The sequence below is a fragment of the Orbicella franksi genome, chromosome 2 (assembly GCF_964199315.1).
Source record: "Orbicella franksi chromosome 2, jaOrbFran1.1, whole genome shotgun sequence".
Lineage (NCBI taxonomy): Eukaryota > Metazoa > Cnidaria > Anthozoa > Scleractinia > Merulinidae > Orbicella > Orbicella franksi.
In genome coordinates this window covers 38,390,124-38,402,772 of record NC_138146.1, presented here as the reverse complement: position 1 = coordinate 38,402,772, position 12,649 = coordinate 38,390,124, and the positions used below count along the sequence as shown (strand labels likewise).

The window sequence follows — 12,649 nt, the reverse complement described above, 5'->3', positions numbered from 1 at the left end:
ACTTTTGATTCTCTACAAATATCAGTGTTTATATTTCTATTGAAGGAGTGAATCAATGAGCAGGGAAAACACCTGTGGTAACTTGAAATGACAATTAATGGACCACTGTATTTTTTATTGAACTGCAATGCATATGCATGACACCTGCACAAGAGTGAAAAAAAAAAATTGTACCACTGAGAAAAAGTAAAGTTTGTATATTTAGTCATAAGTACATCCCTCTAGGCGGTGTATCAGAAAAGTTCAGAGTACATCAACTAAGCAGTAAAATAGTCCATTGTATCAAGTGTGAGTTACTGTATTTTGTAAGAGGAACATGTGGAAGGGTTTTACCTTGGCCACTCTAAAAACTCTAACACTTCGCTTTTCCCATTTACCAAAATCTCCAACTTCTTGAAACAACTGCTTTTATCAAAGCTGGAAAACCAAACACTCAGAAATTTGGTATGAATAACTCAACACCACAATTCAAGGTCACCATAAGCTTTCACATTCATAAGTGATAAGCACAGTTATCTATATTGACATGTAGCCAGAATGCAGTCTCGTACATAATGTCGGTGCTCCCAATATCCCATGTAAACCCCTGTGACTGATGGGTATTGCTCGTGTATTTTCAAAAGTACACATGAAGGACAAACACGCCTGTTTCCTTTACCAAGACGGCCATACTTTGCTAAAATAAATTGTCTGTATGCAGCTTTCTTAAAAGCAAGTGTACTTGCATCTCCTCTGTCATTTCTGATGTCACTGGTGTTCCTGATACACATTTCCAAGACATCAGGATCCATACATAACTTTGCAAAGTGGGAAGTTGTTGTGATGCACTTTGACTGTTTGCAACAATTATTTTCTACAGCCTGTGGCATTGGCCTGCAAAGGCCACAGTTACAGCAATCGACCAAAGGGCTGCCTGGTGAAGGAACGGGCTCAGCTGAAGAAACAGTTACAGCCACGGTTGTACATGTAGCTCCAGCTGTCTTGGTCTCAGCAATCATGTCACCTGTTTCATTTGTGTCATCAAGGTCATCCTCCATGATGAGGAGAGTATGGATATAATCCATACTCCCCACACCCCTCCGCAAACCCCTCACGGCCAACTTTCGCACCATTGCCTCATCCAGTGTAGCAATGAACTCCTACTATGTTTATATTTCAAAATAAAAATGATGACTATACAATCATAACAAAAACATAACGTGGAAGCAACACGAAAATATTCATCTGCTAGTAAAGAAAGGAAAAATGCAGGGCTAAATATAATTCACTCTTACATTCCGGAATTTGAAAATGTGTCAGTTAAAAAGAAAAAAAAAAACTGGGAAAATTATTGACAATCGTGGTCTATAAAAATATTTCTCACTCATTTTAGTCTCAGTACTGATAAGGCAATAAAATAATGCCAAATGTCACAAACATTTGCAGCATTTGCAAGGCAAATGTTCATTCGAGTGCACATCATAATTGGAATACAGGTAAGTGTCATGTATTGGTCAGCGGTTTTGTTACGCATGCTTAATAAAGGGGCGGACCCTGTTCTTGTATGGCCGCCATGTTGAAATGTAGTTGTTTGTCGCGTGTGTTTGCATCGGGCCTAATCAGACCTATTAGAAGCCATCCGAAGGTTTCCCGATATTTAACAGTAAGAAAAAAAAAAAAAACACAACAACGGACTAGCGAATAGGAAAGTACCTTCACATCGTTGTTTTCTTTAATTTGTTGTTGTTCCTCAGTTGGAACGTCGGTAGCGATCCTTCCAGCCTCGGTCGAACTCTACGGCTTTCATAGGCAGATGACGACTGTTCGTTCGAATCCTGAAGAAAGGGAATAAACAAATTATTCCGTACACTTTTTCGCAACTCAATAACAAAAGAAATGAATGTATTCAACTTTATATACATGCATACCCTGTTTCTGCAAGCTTTACTGCTTGTTCCACATTTACATTCATCTGTACACAACACGTTTCTCCCTTTGCACGGCCACCCACGAGAACTATTTTCTTTGCGCTTCGTTGTACCAGCACTTTTGCATTTACAAAAGGTCACAGAAACGAAATTCACTTTCCTGAGTATTTGCTTTGCATAAAGTTGATTTAAATGCAAAATATATTTTGATTTGTTCTACTCGCCGATATTTCCATAATGGCGGTCGAGCGTGACAAGTCTCGGAGTGAGTGAATGCTACTGCGCATGTTAACCCGTGACAGCGTCCCTTTGATTCCAAATTGAACTCGAAACCGTGTGATTATCATTAATTGCTCGGGCTTTCTTACAGTTTATTATATGACTGAGAAAATTACGAACTTGCGCGCGTTGACGTCCACTGCAGTACATGCAAATTAACAATTAACGATAAATTGGCCCATTCTCAGCCAATCACAATGAAGTAATTTTCTCAGTCATATAATAGAGTGAGTTATTCGTAGTTCATCTAGACCACTGGTTATGTTGCTGTTTGCATAGATGTGTACCGCTTGAGACCGAGTTTATGATTATATAATATAAGTGAGTTATTCTTAGTTCATCTAGACCACTGGTTATGTTGCTGTTTGCATAGATATGTACCGCTTAAGACCGAGTGTTATGTGTTCTATGATGTAAAATAAAAACACTCTTTGTTATCAACAGATCGCGAAAGAATTCCAGAAAAGAAGCGACGTGAAAGTGACATAAAGAAGATGGATGAACATAAGTTGAAGGAAATTGTACTTCGGTGTATTGAAGATTTCAGTAAGGACAGACCAAGTGCTGAAGAGGTCTCCAGGTGCCTTCAACATGAATGGTCCAAGATTCAACAGAAACGAAATATTGCTCATTATATTCAAGTTGCTCAAGTTCCCAAACTTGATATTGCTGTCCTTGGTCAGTCCTACGCGGGAAAGTCATGCCTTATTTCACGCTATCTTCACGGTAAGTTTGATGATAAAATTATACCTACGTCTGCTTTAAAATTGCGTACCATGAGGATTGACCTCCACGACAAAGAGTATCGCTTGCAAATTACAGACACTGCAGGAGATGAAAAGTATCACAGCGTTATTCTAATGCCACTAAAGCACTGTCAAGGCGTTGTGCTGGTCTTTGACTTAACAGATCGGCCTTCCTTCGTTGAAGGTATTCCTGAAATGATAAAGCTGGTTAAGCAGAGTGCACGAGATAACACCAGCTTGATTTTAGTAGGGAATAAAGCAGACTTAGCTGATGCCAAGAAAAGTAGACGAAAAATTGTAAAGGAAGAAGCAGAATCTTTTGCAAAGGAACTTGGAATTCGTTACATCGAAACGAGTGCTTTGTCTGGGCAAAATGTCGACAGAGCCTTTGAACTGATTGCAAACGAGATCTATGACACCTTGGACTTGTCTGATATCGACACTTACACTACCAGTACAGACAACATACAGCTCACCAATGAAGGTGTTCCAGGCGATAGAACCTTTCTGCAGAAGGTGGTTGACTGTTTTACTTTTAGGTGGTTGCGGGAGCGGTGGAGATCGTAAAGTGGCGAATGGCCACGGCAACGGAAACGGAAATTGTAACACGGCAAAAGCAGCAACATTGGTACCAAGTAAAAATTCCTTACCGCCTCTGATTGAATATATTGGACTCTTGTCAGCATAAGACTTTCCGCTGTGGTTGGGAGAATTTAATACAAGACTATAGGCGTTGTTCGTTTTGTGATGAGTGACGTTATTCTCATCACCTGTTTGCCTGACTTGCATTGACTTTTTGAGGAGACATAAGTTGCTGATCACTCAAGGCTGAAAGGTTTGGCATCTTTACAGAAAACTTGAACATAACACACTTTACTAAGTTATTCTCGGTATTGCTGGCTTTTGATAGACCTTGTTAAAGTTCTTGTGGGATGTTTTTTTTTTTAATTGATACAGGTTTTGTTTTCCCTTCAAACCCGGGATTGATTTCGTTTGCAAGAGGTCAGTTTCGAAGATATGAATTTTTATGGCTCAGATTGTACATTAAAGTTGTGGCTTTTTGAAAAAGTAGGGTGATGTTTTAATCTGTAATTAGAACTTTTAATCAATTGTAGTAAATTAGACTCTATGACTGTAAATAGTACAAAATACAGAGTTAATGTAATAGACTGATAAAGTAATGCCTTAAAAATAGATCTCATTTTAGGAAGAATTCTATTGTACACCATGTTATGTTCCGCTTCCAGTGCAAATTTTATTTTGCTATGTACAGCCAGTGAGGCCGCCTTTTTGTCTCGGTAATGAACGTTACGTCAAGTAGTAGACATAAAGGGTTGCCATATTTTACCTTTGTAAATATTGTCTTCTCTTTGATGTGGGAACTATAACCTTGCTCCAACCGTACAGGAAGTGGTTACTGTACTGCTGACATAAAAGTTCAGAATCTCATTGTTCATGGGAAATCTAACGCAACTTGATGTGTTGTCGAGTGTTTAGTTAACATACATTCTTGGAGTCTTTGTAGTCTCCTTCGCAGCCGTTTTTAGTGTCGTGACCGTGTCGTCACGCAACGCTCCTCCCCACAAACGGCTGCTCACATACGAACAACATTCCCTTATACCATTTAAACCAATCACCATTCGGGTTACATCTTGAGAACTGTTGCGCGCCAAAGTAATCTGACCAATCATATTGCGTGTTTTATGTTGAAGTATGGCGACCCTTGAAGAGACAAGAAACAGGAATTAGGAAAATATTCGAGGAATGAAATGATGTATTTATCAATCTTCCGACTGGTTTCGGAAAATCTCTACTGTGACAAGCACTACCACTACTCACATTGTCAATGTTGTGTCACCATTGATAAGCCTTATGGAGGAATCAGGTGTCTCATCTGGAGGAGTTAGGGTTGAAAGCAGCCAACATAAGCTCAATTGAGGATCATGAACACACTCGCTTTAGAAAATGGCGAATATTCGGTAGTTTACGGATCACCTCAAGCATGGCTGAAGAATGAACGCGCGTGTATTCTAAAAAAACCTGTGTGCCATGGCAGTTGACGAAGCGCATGTCGTAAGGCAGTGGTAAGTCTTCATATAAATACGCGTATAAAACAACGGAAAATGTGCCTGCCAACGTCATAGCAGCACATCTCTACGGATGCGAGACTTGGGAAAAGGACCAAGAGGGATGAGGTGAAACTGGACACATTCCTCCACAAGCACCTACGGAGGGTGTTAGAGATATATTGGCCGATGAGGGTTACCAACGAAGAAGTGAGGCGAAGAGCTAGGACTTGCACCATCAGTAAGCATATTAGGGGACGGAGAATGGCGCTGGATAGGGCATGTATTGCGTATGGACCACCAACAGAACCCACGCATTGCCCTGACCTGGGCACCCGAGGGTAAGAGGAGTAGGGGTCGGCCAAGGGAGACATGGAGGAGAACTATGGAGGGAGAGACGGGATTGCCACTTGAGGGCTAGGACTAATTATGATGATGATGATGTTGTGCAATATATGGATAAAGACGTAGAACTGGAATATTGTTTTGGCTGGCTTGCCGATGAACTAAAACAGAATCGAGAGAAAACAGAGAGAACTCTTACTTATTGCCAAACTATAAGACAGCGTGGTATACTTTGTGCTACTATTAAAGCTCTTTTAGGGAAACACATGTTTGTTGGAGATGACCCCAGAAATGTCTTCATTGAAATGATGAAGTCCTGCACTCCTGCAGCCAATAAGGAAAACATTCTGGAGTCCTTTCAGTCTGACAATGGTACCATTCGTCTATTAATAGCAACAATAGTTTTTAGAATTAGCCTGCGTAGCCTTTCTGTGGGGTTCGGGAGCAAATAATTACAGCGCGAAAAATGAAGATCTTCTTTTTTTGGCTCTCGCCCCGTTTTCCGCGCAGGCGAAACACCGAAAATCCCGTTCCTTGGTCTTTCTTTGCTCCCAAACCCTACGGAGACGCTCTCACCTGAATTAAGGCATGAGTCCGGCTTATATGTGCTGTTTTGGAAATTTTCCTAGATTTGGTCTTTTTCCTACAAACTTGGCTTCTAATTGTTGTTTTGGCTCTCACCCCATTTTCCGGGTAGGCGAAACACCAAAAATCCCGTTCCTTGGTCTTTCTTTGCTCCCAATGCCACCAGCAGTTTCGATATTGGTTTAGAACCAGGCACTGGGCCACTGATGACTATTTTGCAACATTAATTTGATCAAACAAACCTATGTACCAGGGGGGAGGGCAAATCTAGAATTTCAACAAAGAGGAACAAGAGAGAGGGGTACACAAATGTTTAGCAATAGAAAAACAAAAATCTCACTTTTGGAAAACACCACTGATATCCTAAACTAGGGGAGGGGAAGAGGCAGTGCAAATTATTTGGCCCTTCTGAAATAATCTACCCCTGCCTCTGCCTATTGTTTTATTTTTTTACCTTGTAGATGGGAAGTTGCTATAGTAATTTCAACACGTTTTGATGTCAGAATAAATTTCATTGGCTGGCGAAAAGCATCCATGCTCTAATTTAACAACTGTATGATTGTTTTATCAGGTCAGGTCACGTTTCGTTGAATGAGATTGATTGACGCTGACAAATTGTGCACGACTACAAAGATAGGACTTGAACCAGTTAAGAGCGGTGCCGGTAATTCCAAAACGCTGCTCAAGCTTAGACAGAAGTAAATCATGGTTAACAGTGTCAAAAGCGGCTGATAGATCCAAACGAACCAGTATTACACTGTTTCCTTTGTCCAGTGATATCTTAATGTCTTTATGCACCCTCATTAAAGCTGACTCTGTGCTGTGACAACTCCTATATGTGGACTGAAGAGGCACATGTAGATCATTGCAGGCCAGATAGTCATTAGGCTATACAGCAACCGCTTTTTCAATACGTTTGGAGACATACTTAAGATTAGAAGCATCTATCATTTCAGGATAATGAGATAACGATAAGTGTAAGGCGTCTATCAAGGCAGGATTTGCAAATCGACAACTCGCTGGTATCAAATGCGGTATCTGAATAACTGCTCACAGTAACATCAAGAGAAGATCTAAAAATCGCTGACAAATCGACAGAACTTTTCCCAAATATGTAGATTTTTTCCTTTTTGTCAACTGCAACGGAACAAATATAGCAAAGATTGATTTGTAAAACCTTTTTCGGTATTTCCTCCATTGTAGAGCACTTGCGAGTTCGCGGGTAAAACAATGTTGATTACATTCTCCTTTGCTCTGATTGGTCACATCAGAGACAATCTTAGTAATCTCACTGGCGCAAAGACAACGAAGAGAAAGGTATGTTCGAATGTGAGCAGCCGTTTGTGGGGAGCGTAGCTTTACGACACTAAAAACGGCTGCGAGGGAGTCTGGCGTCTTTGCAATGTATTGCATTTTAGTATAATTTCAAGAGGTGAATATAAGATTTTCACCTCGCTAGAGGGTGAATATGACATTTCTAAAGCTTGGTTACTAAGCTCTCCACCTTTGCCATCTTGGCAAGTAAACATGGCGGACAGTTACTGAATGAAATTTTAATTTATTCAAAAGACATCACTCCAACTCCAGAACATTTAAAAGCATGGAGAATTTTTAAAATGACTACTATTGCCCTTAGACCAAAAATATTTTCAAGAATTCGTATTCAAGGCATTTGAGAATCGTAAACGCAGTGGTTTAATTTTTCTCCAAACTGGAGCTATAAACTTCCGAAAGTAACGACCCTGGTTCCCGGGGGAGGGACTCCCATATAAAAAGGACGGGGGGTGCTCGTCGGAAATTTTGAAAAGAACCCCTAAGAGGTACCAAGATCCTGTTCTGTGGGCGTGGTATTAAACTTTTTTCTCCCCTAAGAGGTACCAATTCTTACATAACACATTATCTCCTGACACTTTTTCGCCTCAATACCCTAAAAGCTCCCTAGGTGGACGTTTTGAGGCTAAACACCCTTAGAGGTACCAAAATCGCTTTTTTAACCCGTAAAAGACACGGCGAGCACCCCCGTCCTTTTATATGTAAGTTCCTCCTCGGTTCTCGTTACTTTCGAAATTAGTAGTTTTTGGGGCTCGTTACTTTCGGAGGGTTCGCTACTCTCGGAGAGTCGCCAGAGGCCACAATTTTTTGGCGTTACTTTCAGGAGGTCACTACTTTCGGAAGTTTACAGGTACTCATGTTTAGAGCCCGTTGATATTGTCTCGGCTATCCGAGACAACCCTCTTCCCGAGTTACCCTGGCTGATCTAACTTTTCACATATTTCTTTGTTACTGATTCAACCAACCGTTTACATGAGGATCGCGAACCCGTCTCGGGGAGCGGGACAACTCGGTTCACGCCTCGTTAGGTAGGGTAACCCTGGCAGGCGGGACAACTTTTCTTCATAAAAACACTTTGGCTCGCCCAACCGGTATTGGGACAACTCTCGGCATGGCGAGTGTCACCTTCGAGAAAGTTGCTTCCGGGGGAGGGTTGTCTCGGGTACCCGAGACCATATAGATATAGATAGACGATGAGTTTATCTGCGAATGAAGTCAAAAGCGATGAAACGAAGGTACCCGGAAGAATTGATTCTTCGTAGTGTTTCGCTTGTTTGTTTTACTGCCTAACTCGATGTGTAAAGTGATCACAATATTAAAACTACGGCTGCATGCAAGTATACAAACGAACAATCGTGTCTGTGGTTCGTTGTTTTAGGGTGCGTTCCTTTGGGGTGATCCGAATCCGGATCAGTGATCCGAGATCACTCGGATCGTGATGCATCAAAGGAACCGCTGAATCCACTGGTCACGGATTCATCGGTTCCTTTGATGCACCATGATCCGAGTGATCTTGGATCACTGATCCTATCCAGATCATCCCAAAACGAACGTTCTGAATCCAATCTATCATGCGTAAAATTAATACCGGTTTTAAAACTTGTCAAAACCAGTATTGTTAATTTATTTGGCTGAAACGATCGATAGTAGAAACGAGAGGGCGTTTTACTTCAACTTCCGCTTCACCAAGGGATACTGTTATAAAATAAGAATGAGAGCAAATTTTCGTCAACTAGAACTTCTCAGAGGCAGCTATGGACAGGTTTTCAAAGCCGAGTGGAACGGTCAACTGGTGGCAGTAAAGGAACTTCATAGAACTCTCTGGGAAGCTGACGACATGACTGGATCGAATGGATACGTTGCAAGATTTCGAGCAGAATGCAGCATTCTTGAAAACCTTGAGCACGTTGTTAAACTGTTGGAATTCGAAATTCCAGATGGTTCACCTCCAACGCTCTGTACTGAACTCTTAGATTGCGGACCATTGCGATTTAGAGAGCTATATTAATTCATTGCGCCCTCCTAACAAGATTCTGAAGATTCCATTTCCAGAGGCAGTCTCGATCATGTCAGATGTAGCCGATGGGCTTGCTTATCTTCACCGTGAATGTAATCCACCAATTGTGCATCGAGATTTAGCCTCTAAGAACATTCTACTGACAAAGGAAAGGCAAGCTAAGATTGCTGATCTTGGTCTTGCTAAAGTGTTTCCATAAAACAGAAAAGATGTATGCGTCTCCAGTACCTGGAACACCGGTCTACAACGCGCCGGAAACGTTTCCCGCTACACATGGTAATGCCAATGCTCCGAACAAGTTGGAATGCGATGTTGATATTTTTTCCTATGGAATTATTTTAATGGAGGTCATCAATGGCAGTCCTCCAGTTGTGGATCCTCAAGATCACTTCACGAAGGGTTTTTATTCTCGGGATCTCTATTTTCCAGAATTTTACTTCCTCAGAGAAGAGAGTTCAATTAATTTCCAATTATGCTATATTATTAGTAAACAATATTACAGTGCGTTTTACAAACCATTTGACAAACGATTTCCGAAGTTCGTTTGAAACTCGAGAAGTCCGCTGCAAACTTAGCCTGCATGTAAACGCAGACGTATTGCTAGCTGTCGCTTGTCTCCGGAAATACGTCTACGTTCGCAGGCTGCTACGAGCTATAAGTTGAAATTGCAAATTTCGTTGCCAACTGAATATGAACCAGTCTTTACCCAACATGTACAAGGAAAAGCTTTCAATTTATAATCATCGAGACAGCTAGCTCGTGGTATCAATGAAGTTAGAAAAGGGCATCAGAAATTGTAAACTGACTCAGGGTTAAAAGTTCCCTAGCCTTCATCCTTCGCTCTGGGGGAGTTAAAAGGTTCCCGGTAGAGCAAACTTACCATGTAAATTATAATATCAAACACTGTACATTAGAGCGGTTTTCAATTGAGTGTCGTAATACCAAGACCAAACCAATTACTTACGAATTAGACTACTAGCCAATCTCAAACCGTTGTAAAACCACAACCAAAACCAAAGTAATTGTCTAATTACTTTCGACACTCAAATGAAAACCGCTTTATTGAGTTGAGTTATGCAAGAGAATATGGCCTAGGAGCTTTGGCAGGAAAGTTGAATTTTGCAAATTGAAAGAAGGCAATGCATTTAGCGCTAGAAAACGCTCATCGATAATTAGTCGCAGTTTTGTTTAAAAACAAAATTACATAACTTTAACTTTATGGTGAACTAGAAACGGCAGGTTTCTTTCACAGGTCACTGGTCACCAAAAATACGCCAAAACGTCATAAAACAGATGCATACAAGTGCGTCCCGTGTTACTATAACAGCTCTTTTCTGAAAAAAAAAAAAAAACGCATAGGGAAATCAGCTGTAGCACTGAAAAAAAAAATGATCCAAAGAAAGCCAAGACTTATTTCTGTTGAAAACATAAATTGTTTGTTGCCTTTCAATATAACATGAAAACGAAAGAAGCCTACACTGATCCGTGAATTATGCATTTACTTACGGGTGATTTGTGAACCAACGACTTTTGCGGGAATAATTGTTCACTTTTTTTTGGAGATTTTAGCGTCATTAAAGCTAGTAAACTACACCAATCAAGATGTAAAGCCTACCCATTCCACGCGCTTGCGTCTGGAGGACTGAGAACTAACCATGGCGACAGTGAACCAGGAGGGCCTAGAATCTAGTCTGTCACGATGTGTCACACACGGCATTTCGATGCATCAAAATGGAGGGTTCTGTATGTTCTGCGAAACGTGGATAGAATTTGTATAATTATATGACACATGATTTAGCCTTTGCATTTTTACGTGAAACGTGATCGCTTCTTTTTTTCAGTGAACGTGAAGCTGTTTTCGAATTTTTGCGTGATGCGTGAAAAGGCCAATTCCTTATGCGTGAAATTGTTTTCAGAAGAGATATATGGGACCCACTTGTTTCAGTTTAGTACATACTCGTTGTAAAGATTTCAAAAAAAGATAGAAATAAAACAGGTCAATTTGCTATCATAATTAATTTTCTTATTATGATAAAATATATGTAACACCAGGAGCCATAATCGGGGACGGAGACCGTAAGTCTTGGGATCCGCGCGCACCTATGATATGGGACAATTTTTCTATTTTTAGAACAAATTGCGCCATCCTGACGTCATATATCCGCGCGGATCCACACACATGTCGGGGTCTCTCGCGTGGATGTTATCACGTTGCGTGATCAAATGGTGAGAATTGTGAGATTCTCTTGCAGATTTTTCACAGCGATGGCAGGGAATTAGGCAGGGAATAAGAACCAGGACTCTTATATGTAGTTTTATCCTCTGAGCTAATGGAAAAGGTAAGTTTTTTAGGGTCGAAAACATGACTTTGATTTCGCACTGTAAATGAATGCTCGCGCTAGTTGTACGCGTAAGCTTTTGCGCTTGTTCTATAAAGAAAAGTTATGTAAGAAAACTCTATACTCTGGTATCGAGTTAATTTGTGAGTTTCCCAAACAATGCTTAATCATAACCAAACCGTGGTTTGATAGTTTCTTATTGTTTCTGTTTGTTTGGCGAGTTGCAAAAGTTTTTGAAAGGAAACTGACGCGTACAAGTAGCTCATTTGCATAGCGCAGCGCGTGCACTTTCAAGTCCGAGTCGGTGTTTTCAATTGTCAACAAACCTTGACACAGATTTCTTTCGCTTTCTTTTGTGCCGAGATGCTGCAACAATTTTCACCAACGCCAAAAGGGTACTAACATCATGAATGTTTCTTTAACATAGTGAAATTTTACACTACGAAAATAAAATACGCAAGGAGTTTTAACAAAATCGAAATCTTTATTCGAGTACCGTGACTATTCGAGTTGATTAAAGAAAGCTGATTATTTCTACTGTATTCACATATTTTCAGCTAAGCTTTTAATATGTTCTCAAACATTTATCAACCTTAAACATATTTAAAAACTAGAGATACATGAGTTCGATGTACGTTTTCACTCGAAAGTGGGGAAGTCCAATTTGTCATGTTTTACTGACTGAACCAAGTATCGGCGGGCGCTCTTATTCATCGACAACAGTCAGTTTATTGGATTTTTACACAACCAAAACTGAGCAGCATCTACAGACATAAACTTTATTGTCACTTATTGGGCCTTAATAAAACATCAAGCGTTGCTTACGATTCAGGCGAATTTCAAACTTGTAATTACTTTTTTTTACTGTTCGGTCGAGATAGACTCTGGTGAAATCCTCGCAGGCGTGTGGCAAGAGGAGGGAAACTTTGAAGTCCTGGAACGCTGCTATATCCAATTATATCCAACTAGCTTTTTTTGCTGTGTTTTGGAAAAGCTGGTAATCTTCAACACACGTGAAACTTAGAGTGGAGTA

General features: G+C 40.5%; 1 protein-coding gene and 2 pseudogenes across 1 annotated transcript in view; 2 read left to right on the top strand and 1 right to left on the bottom strand.

Moving 5' to 3' along the window:
• The window catches only part of LOC145479753 (uncharacterized), a 29,151-nt gene extending 20,180 nt beyond the window's left edge, over positions 1–8,971 (top strand). The window contains exon 2 of the mRNA XM_081458198.1: positions 2,631–8,971. Coding sequence (XP_081314324.1) covers positions 2,631–3,499 — 869 coding nt within the window. The 3' untranslated portion in view covers positions 3,500–8,971. The remainder of the gene's footprint in view (positions 1–2,630) is intronic.
• Positions 471–1,797, bottom strand: LOC145479755 (uncharacterized; annotated as a pseudogene).
• LOC145479757 (uncharacterized) overlaps positions 8,972–12,649 on the top strand; it is a 10,782-nt pseudogene continuing 7,104 nt past the window's right edge.